At 41.7% G+C, this 22,421-nt stretch overlaps 1 protein-coding gene and 1 non-coding gene across 2 annotated transcripts; one reads left to right on the top strand and one right to left on the bottom strand.

Annotated features, from left to right (window-relative positions):
* Positions 1 to 5,421: 5,421 nt before the first annotated feature.
* Positions 5,422 to 17,937, top strand: LOC139454095 (ganglioside-induced differentiation-associated protein 1-like). Its single transcript, XM_071235594.1, has 5 exons — positions 5,422 to 5,540; positions 11,875 to 12,064; positions 14,402 to 14,569; positions 15,732 to 15,941; positions 17,554 to 17,937. The coding sequence occupies exons 1-5, from the start codon at positions 5,481 to 5,483 to the stop codon at positions 17,772 to 17,774; spliced, it is 849 nt and encodes a 282-aa protein (XP_071091695.1). The 5' UTR covers positions 5,422 to 5,480; the 3' UTR covers positions 17,775 to 17,937.
* A 4,324-nt stretch (positions 17,938 to 22,261) lies between these two features.
* Trnaa-agc (transfer RNA alanine (anticodon AGC)) lies at positions 22,262 to 22,334 on the bottom strand. The gene has a single exon. It is a non-coding gene; the product is annotated as a tRNA-Ala (tRNA).
* Positions 22,335 to 22,421: the final 87 nt, after the last annotated feature.

The following is a 22,421-nucleotide window of genomic DNA, read 5'->3' as shown; positions in this document are numbered from 1 at the left end:
TCATATCGGGAGATGATGTAATATTTGATGTTTGTTCCCTATCGATTTGAGATACAAAAAAAACACACACAAAAACTATAACGTATAAACTCATTTTAAAAGTTTATATGCAGTGCCAACTCGTTGGGGATGGCTTGGGGTCATGTGACCGTGACTCGTGATCCTATTTTTGCCATCTGTATACCGTGCATGTTTGTTGGTTGTTTAACTCTGCACTCAGCAGTATTCCAGCTGTATGACGGACGCCTGTAAATAACCATGTCTAGACCAGATATAACCACCCAGTGATTGATATTGTGAGCAGTGACCCACGCTGTCTCTTCACAATGGAATGCCTTCGACCAAGTCACTGAACCTGATCCATTAAAACACCAGCATATGTTGCTAGGGACCATTTCTAACCTGGAATCCCTATGGATTCCCAATTTAGTCGCCTCTCACGAGGTTCTGAGGCCCTGGCGGTACATACTACCCCGGGGCCATCTGAATAACAGACTGACGGAGTGTTGAGCAGCAGACCCGCGTCTTTAGTACAAGCCCACACGTGGTGGCAGGGTAGCCTAGTGGTTAAAGCGTTCGCTCATCAGACCGAAGGCACCAGTTCGATTCCCCATGTGGGCATAATGTGTGAACACCACGAGTCTTCTTGAAGGTTACGGAAAGGGGCGAGTGGTGACGAATGTAGATGGGCTGTTCGCTTGTCCCGGAATAACACGAGTTGGTCACGAAGGGGCGGTCGGGTAGCCTAGTGGTTATAGTTAGTGAGTATGGTTTAACGTCGCTCTCCTCAATATTCTAGGAACATCACGGCGGGGGACACCAGAAATGCGCTCCACAAATTGTACCCATGTGGGGAATCGAACACGGGTCTTCGGCGTGATGAGCCCCCTGATGACAGAGATAGTGAGATATTAATTTAGTTATATTGGCCTAAGTAATATGAGTAACATCGGGACGAGACACCAGACTTGTGTTTGTGCAGTTAAGTCGGAGTGACTGATGGCATCTGTTGCAAATATGGGCTCGTGAGTGATTATATGATGCTGGTTTAATCAAAGAAACAGACAGCGTTCCGACATAAACATATCCCAGATGTAAGTAATGGGAAAACGTATGCCTTGAAAAAAACCATTTGGATATCTACAGATTTAACACTGAATCAAGTTATCAAAGATGAAAGTGAGTGGGTGAATTAAGTTTTATGCCACATTTAACAATATTCCAGTAATATGACGACCGGGTATACGAGAAACATATTATACCTATTAAAGAGCGAGAGTTGGGGAATCTGCTCGCTTTGCAGAGGTACTTTACACAACCAACCAACACAACAACACAAGTGAATAAACAGTCAGTTTAATAGACAGCCACAGAATCAAACGATATATAATCAGTCAACAAATGAATGTTTACAATCAATTATTAGAAAATGTTTACAATCAATTATAGAAGTACATACTAGTATATGCGAAGAGTGAGTGTGTGAGTTGGATTTAACGCCGCTTTTAACATATCACGTCGTGTCAGCTTAATGTGGGAGGAAAGCCCCAAGTGACCACTTCGGTGAAACCCACGAGAACGGGTATGGTGCTGACAAACCTAGGAACATAATCGGGGCGAACCGGGATTTGAACCCACAATCATAGGTTTCTGGCGTGTCCAAGGGACGCAACTCTGCACAGCGAATCTATTTAGACGACTGGGCCAAACGTGCCCCCCATAATAAGCGAAGAACATCAGTTGAACATAATACAGAATCATTACACAAAATATATACATGTACAGCATTAGTCACGCTACATATTCCAATGTACACAACATAATACAACAGTTTACATATGATTGAATATGATTGAACTCTAACTAATACATTACCCGAGTGGGTATTCACACAAGATACAATCTAGTTCAGCCACGATACATATTCCAGAAGGCAATCAACGTAATAAGGTTAACAGAATTGACATAATCTATACACAGTAGTAGTACACTGGGAATATCTAAGATATACTCCAGAGTATGACATTTTCAATTACTAAATAGACTTGCCATCGCTCTCAATTGTGTGGATCGATGCTCATGATGTCAATCACTGGATTGTCTGGTCCAGGCTCGATTATTTACAGACCGCCGTCATATAGCTGGAATATTGCTGAGCGAGGCGTTAAACAGCAAACAAACATCATGTTGAACTGTATGACGGAGTGATTTCAAATTAACTCGATTTTGGTGAGTAGCGGATTTAGACACCATGACTCCACCATCCCTAGTTTTGTTGGGGGAAGTATTCTTGTTTGCGTACCTGTGACAGGACTGATTTATTTCAGATGGAACGTGATGATGAAGAAAGGCAAACAAACAAACAAACTTGTAGGCATTGTCAAGGGTAATAGCATATAGTTAACATTTAACATAGTACAAGGTAGTAACGTTTCTAACCTGAGTGAATAAACTATCAGTTTATTAGACAGCCACAGAATGATTTGTGACTGTCTGTCGTCCGTATTTATACCTATTCTAGCGACTATTGATAATCTCATATGTTTTTGTTATTATGAACGTTAGTGGCGCTGTCTCGACAGAATTATATATCTAGTTTGACAGAAGCATTGATAATAAAGGCGTTTGTGAATGAAGTTTAGTCAGAATAATAGGTGAGGTGAAATGGGGTTTAACGTCGCGTCCAAGATTATTGCACTTATATAGTGAGTGAGTGAGTGAGTGAGTTGGGTTTAACGCCGCTTTTAACATTATTCCAGTTATATCACGGCGTGTCAGCTTAATGTGGGAGGAAAGCCCGAAGTGATGCAGGTCTCAGACGTTTACCACTTCGGTGAAACCCACGAGCACGGGTATGGTGCTGACAAACCTAGAAACATAATCGGGGTGAACCGGGATTCGAACCCACAATCATAGGTTTCTGGCGTGTCCAGGGGACGCAACTCTGCACAGCGAATCGCGGCGCCTTAGACGACTGGGCCACCCGTGCCCCCGCACTTATATAGCGACATGCATGCACGTGTGTGTGTGTGTGTGTGTGTGTGTGTGTGTACTGGCCGGACTGATGCTGACATGAATACCCCACTCAGACACAGTATACTGACTCCGAGCCGACCAGTCCTTGTTTTAGCCCCTTAATGCCGAGCGTCAGACAGGGTAACAACAAGTACCATCTTTTAACGTCTTTTGGTATGAAGCGGCCGCGGATCGAACCCCGGACCTTCCGCTCTCCGGGCGGACGCTCTACCACTAGACCACGGAGGCGATCAGTTAGAATAATAAGTGTGGATGATAAACAGCTGTAGATACAGATAATGATATTAACGTCTTACGTTGTCTGATTTGTTTGCCTGCCTCTATCTGACCAGCACATTGAGAGATGTTTGTCCTGTCAGATATGCGTTATCGGTTTGACCCTTGGCAGTTTTAAGATAATGAAACATGGTACATGACTTGTAATATTCCCTTATTTCACAATTTCCAATTCTTAATATGAGGCATGTAACGTGATAAAATATTTGTAAAACGTTGTCCAGTTTCTCCAATTGGGGTCGGGCATTCGGTGTGACAAGTGAAGGCATAACCCTGTGCTCCGCCCCTAGAATTAAAGGTGTTTGTGTGTACTACTCCGCCGTCATACAGCTTGAATATTGCTGAGAGCAGCGTTAAACATCAAACAAACAAAGGTGTTTAAGTGTGTGTGTGTGTGTGTGTGTGTGTGTGTGTGTGTGTGTGTAGATGGACACTTCTCCGTGACCGACCTTAATGGACGTTGACACGCGTCTCCGCGATTCGACAAGACAAGCAATGCAACGGTGTGTATGAAGGATATTGATCTGGCCCTGTTCCACAAAGCGATCTTAGTACTAAGTTGGTCGTAACTCCCATACTTTACCATAGGCTTACGATCAACGTAGCACTAAGATCGCTTTGTGGAACAGGGCCCTGGGGCTTTGACAAAAGCAGGAGAAAACCATATCTGCGAAATTGTAGCTCTTCTCTCACCCGCTCTTACTATTCAACACCCATTAGCTCATCAGAGCTACGTTTCGTACCTCCATTACGTTCTCTTAAATGCAGATGCTAATTTGGCACAGGCGTCCTCAAACTCCGTCAGTGTGCAAAGTGCATAATATCGTGAACATTTCTATACCCTCCATAATAGGTGTAGCTAGTTGTATTCCACATGTAATAAGTATTAGAAAACAATACCTTTTTTTAAAGAGAGAAATGTATGTATCTCCTCATATATGTGTGAACAGAGACCATCTATTATATGGTCTCTGGTATGAACAACAATGAATGCATGTAATTTATTTACATATTCACAATTTATTATACAGACCAATTGCTTTGATTTTCTTTTCCAATTAACCTAACCCAATTTATTATATCGACACAAACACTTTTCACCTAAGAAGACCCAGCAAACCATGCTTGCCGTAAAAGGCGACTATGCTTGTCGTAAGAGGCGGCTGATGGGATCGGGTGGTCAGGCTCGCTGACTTGGTTGATGCATGTCATCGTATCCCATTTGTGAGGATCGATGCTCATGATGGCAATCACTGGATTGTCTGATTACAGACCGCCGTCATAGAGCTGGAGTGTGGCGTTAAACAACAAACAAACCATCGACACATAGGGTTTCTGAAGCTTTGACTTGACATCGGCTTCTTAACATGGAAACATATTGTCTATTTCGAGATAAACCATATTTATTGTCTTCAGCCGGAACCAACGAGCGTTTTCGAGAAACAGTTCATTCGAGATACCCGATTTCTAAATAACAAGGTTGGACCGTATTTGTTAAGATGTATGTAAGAAATTGTCACGCGCATCAGCTATCATAACATGACGAGACATGCACCAGGGCTAGAAGCTGCAACTTTCCGACAGTGAACTAACTACAGTAAACTACGGTTATAACGAACTCAAAGGGACCGCTAATTTTAGTTCGTTATAACCGCAGTTCGTTATAACATATATTCAGCATCTATACAGAAAGTGGCCGGGACAAAAAAAAAGTTCGTTATATCCGTTTGTTCGTTATAAACGTAGTTTACTGTGTATGGAATGGCTTTTGCACATCTACACCAATTTTACTGGTTTTTTATCTGACCCGCTTTAAATTAAGAGTGACATATATCACAAAATTATTGCTGCCCATCACCCCGCTCCAGCAATGTAATGTTTTCAAACAAAAACCTTTATTCCTCATGCAAATAATTTTGCAAGAATTGATGACATATCCATAAACAGAAACACCAGATTATGACAAAGCCGTCAATCTGGTGTATAGAATAAAGGCGGTGGTGTTATTATGTCAAAACGCGATGCTCCAATTGAAGGGAAGTCTGTAAAACTGAGAGTCGACATAAAAACGCGTTTGTGCACACGGCCTGCCGCTCTTTGTAAACAAGACGCATACAACAGCAGTCAGTCAGTCCGGCCGGTCAGTCTGTGGAACGGCGCTCAACAAAATGGCTGAGGAGCCGAAATACACGCTGTATCAGTTCCCGATGTCCTACTATTCACAGAAGGTAAGTTCTACCATTCCCGGGGGGGGGGGGGGGGGGGGGGGGGGGGGGGGGATACTGGGCTTTGTGGCGATGTGAACTGTGCAGGGAATTGAAGCTTATTTGTCATAGCGTTCATAATCCCAGGATATCTAAATGTTGAAAACCCCAGCATCTTGACAGAGACCATATACCAGTATAATTTCGGTATATGGTCCCTGCATGTTGATGTCGTTTCGTTGTTGATATACATTATATGTTACGATGCATTGTGGAATCAAGTTTGCACTTTTTCTTTAGGGGTTATCTCAAAAGTTAAGATGGGTTCATTTGTTTTATTTATTGTTTGTTTGATTTTAAGTGTCTGGATAGAGTGACTAGACCATTCAAACATGGTATTTAACCGTAGTTCTGAAAATAACGCCTCCCTTCAAAGGCACATTTTTCCCACAGTTACAACTTGAAGGAATGTTTGTTTCCGCATAGCGTGTCAAAGTTTCCTGATAAGACCTGACACGTGGTGCAGGCCTGTAGATTCAACATATAATGTCTGGCAAATTTTGACAACGTTTGAAGAGATTATTTTTTCAAACATTATAAGATTTACAATTCACAGTTTTGAAAAGAACTGTTAATGATAACTGTTCATAACATACCAGCAACACATTAATCACAGTGTTCATTAGAGAGCTACAGCTCTATACATTGTTCACCGTCACACGAATGACCTATCTACATATTGTTGTAAATACGCGATAGTCTCTCCTCAGCAGCGGCAAAGTTCGTGAACTCTGCTTTGAACCACACATAACAGGGCAGTTCCTCCACCCAAATACAAACTAGAGGTTGAATTGGTCTTGAAAATATTCATCTGATGTATTGTATTGGTTGCAGTGCTTCTGAGGTGAATGCATTTTAGTTGGAACAAGATTTGCCTTTCCATACCATGTACAAGTACAACCGTTCTATAATATTTCCAGTTCCCTCGCTGCCTGTGTAGTGCTACTCCGTGTTCGTTACATGTTTATATTAGGGTTGCAATGTAGAAACGGAGACAGGTTAACCCTATAACCATAGTGCCTAGCTTGTCTCCAAGACTCTAGAGAAAGAAAATTAAAAAGGAGTCCAACTCAAGTCTAGAATGATTTGGGAAGTCTAGATTGCCTCAGCTGCGAAATTAAGGAGTGTTCTGAGCTCCATTTAGATTTTTATTGTTTTTGTTTTGTAGATAAATATATAGAAAGATAACTTTATTTCTAGCTAAATGTCAGTCTACATCCCGCTTATGTTCTTTTTTATCAACATGCGTACTTTAACCGAGCTATAGTTATAATATTGGTGTTAAATATCCAATTATGCAAAGTGCCTCGATGTTAGTGTTTTCGGTGCGAACATCTTGTACGTTTCGTTTAATTCATTCAATTGTTATTAAACATTTTTATTCTGTCCTTTATCCATACTGCTACTGAGCAGATGGAAATTATTTTTTTCTGGGGATAATTAAGTTTTACGCCATCTTATCTTATTTAACCATTCTATCCCAGAAGGAATCTGCCCAAAGGTTCAATGGAACTTCATATGTTGTATATATTCACAGAAATCCCCCTGGTTATCGAATTGTGCAATAAAGAAAAGTGTTATCCTTTCCCCAAAAAACGGTTATATTGTCAATAGCACGAGCTGCGGGTTCTGTTTGTATCACGTGACATGACATTTCTTCCATCCAGGAAGAAAAAGACGGTTTTAGTTCTTTGGAAAACAAATTGTTTTCCATTCCTCAAAACAGGTTAACTTGTCGAGACGTTGTTTTCTTTAGACACGAGTCTACATTTAAACAATTCTTTCTCTCCCATTGGGTCCACTTTTATATATTTAGATTTGTTTGGCGCGGTGAAAAAGCCTGGTTGATGGCTATAGGGGGCCCATTGAATGTGTTTGCAGAAAGTAAAAAAACATTCAGTTAAGATGCGGTTCGTCTCCATCAGTGTACACATCTTGGCGATCTGCCAAGGAATTCACCGAGCTAATGTAACAGAGTCGATATCAAAGCTTGAGAAACCTTACCTGCAGGTGACCAGTGCAGACACTGTGTCGACAGAATCAGTAATAACTGTCCCTACATCCGACCTTAATTCATTCTGAAACACATGTCTGGATATCACAATGCTCACCTGACAGAGACAATATCTATGAGGCTGAGATACGGCCTCTCCAGCACTACGCTTTGGACTTGGCATCTTGTTATGTGGCATTGTCGGCCTCTCTGTATTGTATCGATTAGGCCATAATTAAAGCAAACTTGTTTGTTTGTTGTTTAACGCCGCACTCAGCAATATTCCAGCTATATAACGGCCGCCTGTAAATAATCGAGTCTGGACCAGACAATCCAGTGATTGACATCATGAACATCAATCCACGCAATTGGATTGGTGGTAGCTTGGTACTGTACGTGACGTATTGGTGGTAGCTTGGTACTGTACGTGACGTATTGGTGGTAGCTTGGTACTGTAAGTGACGTATAGGTGGTAGCTTGGTACTGTACGCGACATATTGGTGGTAGCTTGGTACTGTACGCGACATATTGGTGGTAGCTTGGTACTGTAAGTGAGGTAGCTTGGTACTGTACGTGACGTATTGTGGTAGCTTGGTACTGTACGTAACGTATTGGTGGTAGCTTGGTACTGTATGTGACGTATTGGTGGTAGCTTGATACTGTACGTGACGTATTGGTGGTAGCTTGGTACTGTACGTGACGTATTGGTGGTAGCTTGGTACTGTACGTAACGTATTGGTGGTAGCTTGGTACTGTACGTGACGTATTGGGGGTAGCTTAATACTGTACGTAACGTATTGGTGGTAGCTTGGTACTGTACGTGACGTATTGGTGGTAGCTTGGTACTGTACGTGACGTATTGGTGGTAGCTTGGTACTGTACGTAACGTATTGGTGGCAGCTTAGTACTGTACGTGACGTATTGGTGGTAGCTTGGTACTGTACGTAACGCATTGGTGGTAGCTTGGTACTGTACGTGACGTATTGGTGCTAGCTTGGTACTTTACGTGACGTATTGGTGCTAGCTTGGTACTGTACGTGACGTATTGGTGCTAGCTTGGTACTGTACGTGACGTATTGGTGGCAGCTTGGTACTGTACGTGACGTATTGGTGCTAGCTTGGTACTGTACGTGACGTATTGGTGCTAGCTTGGTACTGTACGTGACGTATTGGTGCTAGCTTGGTACTGTACGTGACGTATTGGTGGCAGCTTTGTAATGTACGTCAGGTATTGGTGGTATCTTTGTGCTTACGTGGCGTAAGGGTAGTAGCTTCTTACTGTAGTAGCATATTTGTGGTAGCAGGTTGACGTATTAAAAGTAGCTTGGTACAATTCGTGGCGTATTAGTTGCCGCCTGTAATGTGATATGGTGCAGCAGGGTCCAATCTATTCCTTAAAAATTCACTCTTGAGTGTTTTTAGCCCAGGTTCAGGCCTCTCCCTTCAGCTAGGCTCAACATGCTCACTTAAAGCTCAGATCACTCCTCAATGGGCTCATATCACTCCTCAATGGGCTCAAATCAATCCTCAATGGGCTCAGATCACTCCTCAATGGTCTCAAATCAATCCTCAATGGTCTCAAATCAATCCTCAATGGGCTCAAATCAATCCTCAATGGTCTCAAATCAATCCTCAATGGGCTCAAATCAATCCTCAATGGGCTCAGATCAATCCTCAATGGGCTCAAATCAATCCTCAATGGTCTCAAATCAATCCTCAATGGGCTCAAATCAATCCTCAATGGGCTCAGATCAATCCTCAATGGGCTCAAATCAATCCTCAATGGTCTCAAATCAATCCTCAATGGGCTCAAATCAATCTTCAATGGTCTCAAATCAATCCTCAATGACCTCAAATCAATCCTCAATGGGCTCAAATCAATCCACAATGGGCTCAAATCAATCCTCAATGGTCTCAAATCAATCCTCAATTGTCTCAAATCAATCCTCAATGGGCTCAAATCAATCCTCAATGGGCTCAAATCAATCCTCAATGGGCTCAAATCAATCCTCAATGGGCACAAATCAATCCTCAATCGGCTCAGATCAATCCTCAATGGGCTCAAATCAATCCTCAATGGGCTCAAATCAATCCTCTATATTTTACAAAATACTTCTCCTGTGTTGACGTACAGTTCTAAAGGTTTCGGATGTTCATAGGACCTTCTTACCTGAAAAGGAAGTAACTGACAGGTCAGTTGTCGACATACATTTATGTTTGTGTACAGTAGGTAGTTATGCATGAAATGATCTATATATACCGACAAAAATAAGGGAAGCAATTATTTGAATGTAGCTCTAGTTGAGGTGTGCTATTATCGTACCGTCGCGTTGCATCTGAACGAAACACCTAATCACAATGAAATTTCACATACAAGCCAAAGTATATGCACAGGGGAATTCATAATCACGGATGCAATTGAGCTAAGCACATGCTTAAACATGCTTCTCAGACACTCTGGAGTGATCTCAGCCTTGGCCCAAGTCACTCTTGACTGTTTTAAGCCTGGGCCAAAATCACTCTAGAGTATGACAGACAGGCTGTAGATTGTGAATAATAACCCCATTATTGGTCAGGTTTCTATAAAAAATTGCAAGATGTGTAAGTCCTTTCTTCCGCGCCGTGGCTGCTCAACTTGTTTGAAGTTAACACATTTTACATTAAAGCTTAAATGTCAAATTCTGTGTGATGTGATTTTAGCATTTGTTTCTTTTAAGCTAAAGTACGTGCGTCTTTGGGGTAGCATTGTAATGAGTTGTTGAGTGTTATATTCGCGTAAGGTCATACCGCGCATCCTTGATTGTCCAGGGTATTATATATTCCTCATTCTCTATTGAACCAAAACGTGATGGATTCTAAATGCTTTTGGGGATATATTTTTGTGGAGCAGACAGACCCAATTTCATAAAAAAAAATGTGCTTCAACATATCAGTGGTAGCTTAGTGGTTCGACATGTCAATAGTAGCTTATTGCTTTGACATATCAGCGGTAGCTTAGTGCTTTGACATATCAGCGGTGGCTTACTGCTTCGACCTATCGGTTGTAGCTAAGTATTTCGACATATTGGATGTAGATGAGTGGTTCGACATATCAGTCGTAGCTTACTGGTTCGACATATCGGTTGTAGATTAGTGCTTCGACATATCAGTTGTAGCTTAGTGCTTCGACATATCAGTGGTAGGTTAGTACTTGGACATGACAGTGGTAGCTAAGTGTTTCGAAATATTAGTTGTAGCTTAGTTCTTCGACAATCGGTGGTAGTTTAGTGCTTCGATATGCCAGTGGTAGTTTAATGCTTCGACATATTAGTTGTAGCTAACTGCTTCGACATATCGGTTGCAGCTTAGTGCTTCCACATATGAATGGTAGCTTAGTGCCTCAACATATCAGTGGTAGCTTAGTGTTTTGCCTTGTCGGTAGTAGCCTAATGCTTCGAAATATCACTGGTAGCCATCTACAATAACTTGGATATTTAGTCCGACGTCATCAAAGTGAAAATTCTTAACCGTTGACAACATTGACAGAAGCTTGTTTTCTCAGATAGGAATACTAGTAGTCCAGAAAAGAAATTCTTTACTTTTATTATGAAAAAACAATCATCTCTTTTTGACGAGTATGAAATATTTAACTGATGCTGGAAAACTTTGACACCTTCCCCAGTCTGATGACACACATCTCTGCTTCATCATCCTTTGTAACCTTCAAGTGGTTCCCAACCCACTGCCGAATGCTTGTCGTCGAAGGGACTGGCGTTATGTACCCAGTGCCCTCATCCAGACTGCGACTGTGTCAGGGGCAGATTATATGTCATGGCTTCAAAACGTGCAACTTTCCCCTATGGAGGAGTAGTCAAAACACAGAACATCCAGAAAATAATATATTTGTCTATATTTACCCTGAGGCAAAAATATTATTTTCCCTAGTGTTTTTTTTGTTTGTTTGTTTTGGGTTTTTTTTTGGGGGGGGGGGTCCTTCTATCTATCTGTCTTAGTATATACTTTCCCACGTGTTTTATTTCCATCAGTCTTACTATTTATTGTATCTAAACAAATAATTTTAATGATTTAATTTAATTTATTTAACTTATCTACTTTAGCGTGTCGCCAATCACTGCAATGTCGACATAAATGTCACCATTTAAATGTAATATATCCACAGATATGAGAATAACAAGTTTAAAAAAATAAAATACAAGTAATATTCATATTAACCCTTAGGCATAATTATTGTCTCCCCAAGTGTTTTGTTAAAAATAAAAAAAATATCAAATAGTTGGTTCCTGACATGGCTCGTGTGTGTTCCAGGTTCTCCTGACCTTCTTTGAGAAAAACATCGACTTCAAACCTGTGTTTATCAACCTGATGGCCAATGAACAATTACAAGAATGGTACTACAAGCTTCACCCTGACGGCTTGGTCCCTCTGCTTCAATATGGCGACAAACTGCTGCCGGAGTCTGACGACATCATGGATCATCTCGATAAACAAAGCACAGGTATAAGACAGGGCATGGTTATCGTGCATTAGTCATATAGCCTCCATCTTCCCGAGGCAAGGGAGTTAACTGACTATAAAAGTCAAGTTTCCACCCTTGCCGGATTAGGCTGGTATTATGGAGTTACAATTTGCCTGGACTAACGAGTCTATGCATAGTCCAATCAAAAGCGCGCAACGAAATCGAAATCCGGTTCGCAAACTGTCGTGCAGATTTCGGTCGATTGCAGGATTGGCAAAGCATGTGCACCACCAACTCGTCGTCAACAGATATTTTTCAAATCTTTTCATGTTTTGAATCAAGGTGCTCACGTGATTTGACGCTTTTCGCAATGTAAGACCCCTTGTATGACAATATAGATTTTGATTATCGATCAGATCGTCCTGACTGCGCGCCGCATTGAAGCAAATGCAAGTGATACGAGAGGTGGAATCTGATTGGTCCATAGGAGAGTCTTAGAAGGGATATAACTCGTGATAGCCACTGATGGCGCTACGATCGACCCCAGTAATTCCAGCCTAGTTCGGCAAGGGTGGAAACTGGACTTTTAAAGTCAGTTAACTATCTTGTCTGGGGAATATGTACAGCCCAGGGTGAACGTAGAAATTTCCCTGTGATTCATTTGCTTCATCAATAAGTGGATCGGTTTGATATGATATCCTACCCGTGAAGATCCGGGTTGTCTTCAGCAACCCCTGCCTGCCGTAAATGGCGACTATGCTTGTCGTAAGAGACGACTGACGGGATCGGGTGGTCAGGCTCGCTGACAATTTCATTACGCGATTTTGATTGGACTATGCACAGACTCTTTAGTCCAGCCAAAATGTAACTCCATTATTGCAGCCTAGTTCGGCAAGGGTTGAAACTGGACTTTTAAAGTGAGTTAACTCCCTTGCCTCGGATATAATGGGACAGCACACGAACAGATACAAATAAGAAGTCACCTGAAACAGCACTTTCAGCCAAATTATTCTACAAAAAGTTCTACTTTTTAGTGTAAATCTACCCACTAGACTGGCCCAAAGGGCTATGTACGACCTGCATTCTTTTGGATATCCTTCCACGTGAAGCTGACACGCCATGGCATCACTGGAAATGTTGTTGTTTTTTAAAGCGGCGTTAGGCCAACTCATTCTAACAACACGCTGGGAATTACTGTACCTCAGATTCCGCACGAGGGTCTCTCATGTGAACGGCCTTCACGTTCATCATGACCATGATGCTGACCAGACGCAGTCGTCCAATCCAATAGGTCGCAGACAACAGGAACACAAAAATCGCTTTATCACAGCCTTTCATTTCACTTTGACAAAAGGCCAAAAGTTTGTATCGGAAACTGTTGTAGCCAGTGTTGTGGCTCTGGCGTTATCAGCGTACAACGCAACTGAGTGTATTTATCGGATTAGGATCTGAATTCTCTCGTTATCTATTCCGCGGCCTTTGGGATTGATGAGAGCTATGGAATTGGTGTACTCTCTGGGGATGTTTCTATAACGACAGATTTTTGAGGCTGATCATCGGACGAGTGCTTGTAGCTCACCTGAATCATATCAGATTGTGAAACATGTCATTCACTGCAGCCTTATTAAAAACAACATATCGTTCCATTACCCATTTCACAGTGTAAAATTGCATATGTAATTTTTCTTTTAACTATTTCAAATGGTTTATATACCTTCAGATGACTTTGTAATGTTGCGAATTAAACGTAAAAACCAGGTGTTTATCTTCAGCAAGTGAATATATTAATCAAACCTCACTTATTTGGCCTTTTGACTGAGACACGTGCAATATATGTCCCCGGTATCCCATGCTTATGATAAGATAAAATGGAGGATCAGGGCGAATCACACTCGGTACTGTCGAGCTCAGGCGGCATGGATCGTTCCTACCCATGGTGTTATCGAACTCAGACGGCACGGATCGTTGCTATCCATGGTGTTATCGAATTCAGACGGCATGGATCGTTGCTATCCATGGTGTTATCGAACTCAGACGGCATGGATCGTTGCTATCCATGGTGTTATCGAACTCAGACGGCATGGATCGTTGCTATCCATGGTGTTATCGAACTCAGACGGCATGGATCGTTGCTATCCATGGTGTTATCGAACTCAGACGGCATGGATCGTTGCTATCCATGGTGTTATCAAGCCCTAACCGCATGGATCGTTGTTCATGCTATGTACCAATGGTTTGGTTGTCCCAGATTAGATATTGACAACATTCACTCTCCCTATTTGCGTAAGGTGATGTATGCTACATGTAGGTCCTATTCTAATCTGGAAAACAGCAACGTTCATACAATGTCAACCAGTCACCATTACCATGTTTCAGAATCATGCTTGGTACCATCAGTCGACACCGATGTTGGAAAAGACGTCGCCAGATGGCGCTCGCTGCTGACGTCAGACGTACCTATAGGCATGGTAACATACGGGGTGTTTTACAACCCCGAGTTGTCCTTAACTGGAATCAAGTCTCCGGTCACGCTCACCAAAGATGGTAATACACCTATACTGCTGCAAAGCTCATTCAGCCGATACCGTCCAGTGTTTATTTGTCTGTCATACAGACCCTGAAACAAATATATCCAATGCAGCCCATGCAAGGCTGTAATGCAAGTCTAGATTACTGCAATCGAAGAAAGTCTCTGGGCTCCTTTTTATTATATTTTATAACTATTATTTAACAAGTATGATTTTTTTCTTTTAAATATGTTCATTTCAGACACTAGATGTGAGTTTAAGCGTTTAAGTAAGCATCGCTAAATGGTCCAACTGTAATAGAGTCCGTACTTCTGTTAATACCGGGCTACATTAACGGTCCTAAATTTACTACAGTAAACTACGGTTATAACGAACACGCTTATAACGAACTAACGGATATAACGAACTAACTTTTTAGTCCCCACTATTTGCTGTAGTTATACTGTATATATGCTTATAACGAATTACGGTTATAACGAACTAAAATTAGTAGTCCCTTGGAGTTCGTGTTAACCGTAGTTTACTGTACTTATTTCATATTTCTTTATCGGCTGTAATCTCAGCAATGCGGACCTCTGTCTAAACCGGACAAAACTTTCGGTTCCACAGAGGTTGTTTCGACAGGTTCCATTGTATTTGACTTATCTGACAACCGTATAGACTGTGTACGCACCTGTGTCGGTAAAGCTGGTAATGTCATCCACGATCATCCATAGCATTATATCTCCATTCTGTTATGATAAATACTCTGGACCAATTTGCTAACAAACTCATTTTGACCCCAGTTCGAATTTCACGACACTAAAAAGACCATCCAATCAAATAGTGAGTGAGTATGGTTTTACGCCACTTAGCAATATTCCAGCAATATCACGGCGGGGGACACCAGAAATGGGCTTCACACATTATAACCACGTGGCGAATCGAACCCGGGTCTTCGGCGTGACGAGCAAACGCTTTAACCGCTAGCTTACCGCCCCCCCACCCCCCATCACAACTCTAAGCTACGTAAATAAGGGGGGTTGGAGAAAGTGTGATAACGAATGGGTATTTTTCGTATCAGACAAGATATGATATATTGTTGGATGATCGAGGGTGATTAATGTTGAATGTGTATGTTATTTTTAACTTGTTTTGTTTAGTAGGCCATTTGTTGCATACTGTTTGGTTTGGTTTAGAAATGAGAGAACGTGGTGAACAAGCTGCAAAAGAAATGATGGCACTTGCTGAAAGGATGCCCGAAGTCAAAGAAAACATTGAACGGAAATTGAAAGGCATGGAGGAACGGAAGAACGTGATCGCCGACCCTGCGAAGGTGAAGGCCAAGATTGACCAGATACAGGCTGTGTTTGACAAGGTGGAAGAGAAGCTGAAGGAGTCGGGAGGAGGTCAGTGATGACGATGCCATGATAGTTCAATCTCTGCCGACCCGTGGGGATCCGGGGGAAATACGTCTTCAGCAACCCATGCTTGCCGTCAGTGGTGACTATGCTTGTTGTAAGAGACGACTATCGGGATCGGGTCGTCAGGCTCGCTGACTTGGTTGATGCATGTCATCGTATCCAATTGCGTGGATCGATGCTCATGCTGTCAATCACTGGATTGTCTGGTCCAGACCTGATTATTTAGAAACCGCCGTCATATAGCTGAAATTTGCTGAGTGCGGCGTTAAACAACAAACAATCAGTCAAGAATCAACAACCAATCTCTGCCTTCAAATCCTCTACTTATCTACGTGACCAAGTCGCCGCGAAATCGTAGCTGTATAGTACTCCGATTTTACTACCCGGCATCCAATTGTCGCTATTATTAGCTGCGACATCATAGCTTTATACTGGGTGACAATGTCGCAGCAACCTGGCCTGGTCATGGCATTGTTTGTTTGTTGTATATTTCCGGTTGTTGTTTTTTTTAGGTAAACAATTGACTTGCATGTGCATGTGTTTGTGACGTATGACGTGATAAACGCTCACTTTTTCGCGAACGCCTGGTATCATCACAATTTTATAGTGGTTCACAGACACATGACAAACATATAGTCAGATTCATACACTGGAGATAATGGTTTTGATTTGGTTTGTTGTTTAACGCCGCACTCAGCAATATTCCAGCTACATAACGGCGGACTGGAGATCATGATTCTGGAAAGGGTTTTGTCGATTTCATTTAACCCCGTTCACGTTTCGGACAGAATAGATTCCATGTACCCCATCATGACCATCTTTGCCGTAAGAGCGAATTATTCGGGGTATTGGGTGGTAACAATGGTTGCTGACTTAGTGAATGTTTATGATTTTACACCGCTTTTACCAATATTCCAGGAATACCACGCGGGGACACCAGAAATGAGTATGATTTGTTTGTCTGTTGTCTAACGCCGCATTCAGCAATATTCCATCTGTAAATGATCAAGTCTGGACCAGACAATTCAGTGATTGACACAATGATCATCGATCCACACAATTGGCATACGATGACATGCATCAACCAAGTCTGACCACCCGATCCCGTTAGTCGCCTGTTACGACAAGCAGAGTCCCCTTTAACGGCATGCATGGGTTGCTGAAGACCTATTCTACGGGTACATTGCTCGAGTTAATTAGCAGTCCTCGCAGGTTTGATTAAGTCGTCGTGATACCGTTTTGTCTTTCTGCTATCAACCTGCCAGTAGATACACACAGTGACGTTCTCTACTGTCACACATTTCACTAATGCATACCAGTTAGACGTATCCTGGAAATGAACACCAGGCCGAGAACCACAGCACCGCATCATTTCCGGACAGGAACAGGACAACACCGGAAGTGCACGATTAAAACTGCCCTCGGGTAGCGTAGACTTGTAATATCCCCTCGTTACATCTGGAATGCAATATTTAATGTTGGCACGGACTGAAATAACCGCGGTTATTTAGGTTCGTGCTGTGGGCGAATTACGTAATCGTGGTTATACGTGACGGGGAGACATCGTTGTTTATTAATGTTTACCATTTTGTTGCAGACGCGTGGTTGTGTGGCAGCGACTACAGTGCCGCTGACATCTCACTGACCGTACTCATCAACAGACTAGTGCTTCTGGGTATCCTGCCGATGTTCCTGACGGAAACACGACCCCTAGTGGCGGCATTCTGGGAGAGGGCTGAAGCGCGTGAAAATATGAAACAAATGAGGGCGTTCGCTTTAAAATACGCACAGGAGCAAGCCGCTAAACAGCCGAAATAACATATATGTGCAAAGTGACGATTCCCCCTCACTTTTTAATGTTGTTATATATGTCGATATGTTTTGTTGCTTTTTTATCTGGTTTCATATGAACAGTTCCATATATACTCTTAAATGTTGCGAAATGCATACACACTTATATATAAAGTCATTGCTGGACAGTTTCGTATCTTCTTAATTTCTTAATTTCCAAATGTGATGTTGGGATTTCAATCTCGTTACAATGAGATCTTAGTGCTCGCAAAAGAACGGAGATACTAGTATAAGATCAAGGCCACTTGGTGGTGATTGGAAGTGACTGACCACACGAATCGTGGACCGACAATACCCAGTGCTTTCTTTACAGGAGACGACTAAACTTAAATTGGGTTTAACGTCGCGTTCAAGATTAATACACGTGTATATAGGGTGAGGTGAGGTGAAATGGGGTTTAACAGCGCGTTGAAGATTAATGCACGTGTATATAGGGTGAGGTGAGGTGAAATGGGGTTTAACAGTGCGTTGAAGATTAATGCACATGTATACAGGGTGAGGTGAGGTGAAATGGGGTTTAACGTCGCGTTCAAGATAAATGCACGTGTATATAGGAGAAGGTGAGGTGAAATGGGGTTTGACGTCACGTCCAAGATCATTGGACTTATTTAGGGACGTGCATTCAGGGCCTAATGGATGTTGCATACTTTCATATAGCCACTGATACATCATGCTGCAGTATAACATGGAGACCCCACTCCGACACATTATATTGCCTGCGAGCCGATCAGTCCTTGTTTTATCTCCTCAATGCCGAACGCCAGGCAGGGTAACAACAAGTACCATCTTTTATCGTCTTTTGGTTTGACCCGGCAGGGGATCGAACCACAGACTTTCCACTCTCGGGCAGACGCTCCATCCACTAGACCACAGAGGCGGTCTCACTTATTTGAAGACATCGGTAGGCTGTAACCTCGTTAACTCCATGTCTTATTGAACCAGCCACCATGTCTAGTTGAACCAGCCAATACATGTCGAATTATCCGTAGCTCGAGACATCCAGAGTGCTGATATGAGACAAAAATAATTATGAGTATATTTATAAAATCGCTAAATTCCACAGACTAGTATATGCTCAAAGCGCTACACCATCATTGCTCCAGTCATTGGATCAGTAGGCTCTCGAATGTCATTTTCAGAAAAACATGTGCAACACCAGCTGCCTAGGAGGCGTCAGAAGGTTAACAGACACATTGCCATCACATCTTACTGCGAGGTGAACATATTCATATTTCAAAGAAAGTCACTTGCCTAAGTAGGCACTAACATGTGTTCTCACTTATTTGAAGATATTGGTACACTGTAACCTCGTTAACTCCATGTCTTATTGAACTAGCCACCATGTCTAGTTGAACCAGCCAATACATGTCGAATTATCCGTAGCTCGAGACATCCAGAGTGCTGATATGAGACAAAAAGAATTATGAGTATATTTATAAAATCGCTAAATTCCACAGACTAGTATATGCTCAAAGCGCTACACCATCATTGCTCCAGTCATTGGATCAGTAGGCTCTCGAATGTCATTTTCAGCTCCCTGAACAAAAACATGCAACACCAGCTGCCTATGAGGCGCAAGAAGGTTAACAGACACATTGCCATGAACATATTCATATTTCAAAGAGAGTCACTTGCCTAAGTAGGCACTAACATGTGTTCCAGTGAGGGGCAAGACCGAAGCCCGAGAAACTCTCAGGAGTTTAGCTTGTACCCAGTCACCCATCCACCCACTCTCCGCGACACACAGTGAACGTGTCAAACGATATCAACATAAATGAGTTGATGACCTGTAGAGCATACGCATGTGTGCTCTGCCATTAGTAAACATAATCAATAAATAAACATAGCTAATAATGAACTCATGACATTTCCCATATGACAATGAAGGGCACGTTAGTTTGTATGATGCGATATACATTTATGATAATATATAATAATTTATGTGTCATGTGATATGTACTGCTAATTTGTCATACAGACCTTGAAACAATTATATCCAATACAGCCCGTAATAGTTTACCTTATAGATTGTATGGTGTTTGTTTTTGTTATGGTTTATGACACACTCAGCAATATTCCACCTACATGACAGCGGGTCTGTAAATAATCGAGTCTGGACCAGACAATCCAGTGAATGACATCATGAACATCGATCTACGCAATAGATATACGATGGCATGCATCAGCCAAGTCACTGGATCTACCTCCGGTTATAGTGAGTGAGTGAGTGAGGGAGAATGGTTTTACGCCGCTTTTAGCAATATTCCAGCAATATCACGGCGGGGGACACCAGAAATGGGCTTCACACATTGTACCCATGTCGGGAATCGAACCCGGGTCTTCGGTGTGACGAGCGAACGCTTTAACCACTAGGCTACCCGCCCGTCCCTCCTCCGGTTATAGCATTACGCAGAGGTGTAGAATATTAAATTTGATGGTGTAAATTTAACTGCAAATATTAAACCGGTTTGCAAAAAATAGACTAAGTGTTTTCCAAGATTTTGTTCTGCGTTGAGAAACAGCAAATTTCCCCGCTTTTTATCGTACACCGACACACCGATGCGACGATTTTGTTATTTAACAGCTTTACGGAAACTGTGAGGGAACAAAATACTTATCTAATATTTGAACGACAAATATATATATATCAAATGGATTTGCATGCAATTATGTAACGATATAGACTACATTCAATATACTTTCGCGATGTTTTGTTCACAAGGAGCCAAACTATTTCCACACAAATATGGATATTGAAACTGTATACGTTAGGTATACAACAAAACAAAAGAACTGATGAAATCGTAAACCACGAAAAAGGAAGTAATAGCGAAATGGATGGCCCAATCTAACAAATTAATAAGTCCTTAGATTCCCACATTCTGCTGAATGTGCAAGTGTAATTTGGCTATTGTTGCACTGTTGGTGCACTTGCCTCGTCATCAAATGTAGTAAATTACTAAAACCTTGACACCATTTTATTTCACGTCATAGCCATGACGTCAAATAAGTGGTTTTACGTCTTTGACGAAGTCAGAGAAAGACGACATTGGTATTTTGATTAATATACATTTCAACTAATTTTCGTTCATGGTTTGGCAAATTTCGATGTGAAAAACTGAATTTGACGCTTTTTCGACACAACATAAAATGACTGCTTTTGCCATGTAAATAATGTCTTGAAAAGATAGTTTTACCGTGTATCTTAATTGGACAAGACCCGCACCTATTTGGCATCAAATTATGTAATCAAATACGCCAAATAATATTTCAAAACAAGCACAAATATTTTCGACATTGGGCATGTATTTGTTCATTAGTATGTGATTATTTCTCTTCATCTCGTCTCAGAATTATACAATAAAAGATGAGCTGTAAGCTCATTTGATATAGAATTATCAGTATACGGTTTGAACCAACGGGGCACGTGGCACGGTTTATACTTTTCACACTTTTTTTTACATTTCTTGGAGAAATAACGTAAACAGTTTTATACCCTGGTGAACCCATTGATTATATAATACAAAACGCGAGGAATAATTCGAAAATCGTTTGTGATTAAGGTGCACCTGGCGAATCGTTAGACATCGCCGTTCTTAAACAATTCCAAGACCAAGACAATTCTTCTATAACTGTGTGCTAGATATTTAACCAAAATAATTATCCCTTTGTTAAAATAATATATTCAGTTTTAGCTTTAAAATAAAATGAAAAGGGCATTCATTAACCTGTTCATATGACTGTTTGGTTGGTTGTTTTACGCCGCACTCAGCATTATTCCAGCTATATGAAGGCGGTCTGTAAATAATCGAGTCTGAACCAGACAATCCATGATTAATATCATGGGCATCGACCCACGCAATTGGGTTGATGACATGCTTCAACCAAGTCAGCGAGCCTGACCACCCGATCCCGTTAGTCGCCTCTTACAACAAGCACAGTCGCCTTTTACGGCAAGCATGAGTTGCTGAAGACCTATTCTACCCCGGATCTTCACGTGTCTTATGTTGATGTAGATTTTGCACATCTTTTACACAATTCTTTCACACAATTAATTTCCCTTTGAATATTCATCAGTATTCAATATGATATCGTACGTATATATCCATAGGCCTCAAAAGGTATGAGCCTTTGATAATCTCCTGTTTGTTTGAACATTGTTTACATAAGACAGACGTCATTGCTGGAATATTGCTGAGTGCGGCGTAAAACAACAAACAAACATGAGCACCAGGCCGCGAGGTTCACTAGGAACCCGTTGCAGAACATGCTTATCTCGGTTCGTGATTACAGTAGTACATGTCTGGAGAGGTGAGAATATCATATTCTACAACCTGTATCCGGAGATATAGGAATCTTCGGGATATCGGTATGTCCACCCTAACCTACACGATCACACTGTCACATGCAAAAACGAAATTGAATATGAAGACGAAAAGAAATGAAAAAGTTTCTGGAGATGCGGGGTATCGATCCCCGTACCTCTCGCATGCTAAGCGAGCGCTCTACCATCTGAGCTACATCCCCATATGATAATGGCAGCAAGATTTTAAAAACTGATAGCCCATGTTACATATTCGGCACGCACGAGATCTGTCGATGTATTTATTTATT

Source organism: Haliotis cracherodii, unplaced genomic scaffold (genome assembly GCF_022045235.1).
Source record: "Haliotis cracherodii isolate W230 unplaced genomic scaffold, xgHalCrac1.p SCAF_10, whole genome shotgun sequence".
In the NCBI taxonomy this organism is placed as follows: domain Eukaryota; kingdom Metazoa; phylum Mollusca; class Gastropoda; order Lepetellida; family Haliotidae; genus Haliotis; species Haliotis cracherodii.
The sequence above is the reverse complement of the archived record's forward strand: the minus strand, read 5'-3'. Positions and strand labels throughout refer to the sequence as shown.

Bases quoted from the DNA above. Each gene is read 5' to 3' on its own strand.
- LOC139454095 (XM_071235594.1), top strand. From the start codon at position 5,481: ATGGCTGAGGAGCCGAAATACACGCTGTATCAGTTCCCGATGTCCTAC. The intron at 5,541-11,874 runs GTAAGTTCTACC...TGTGTGTTCCAG, and splicing joins TGTCCTACTATTCACAGAAG to GTTCTCCTGACCTTCTTTGA. The intron at 12,065-14,401 runs GTATAAGACAGG...ACCATGTTTCAG, and splicing joins TCTCGATAAACAAAGCACAG to AATCATGCTTGGTACCATCA.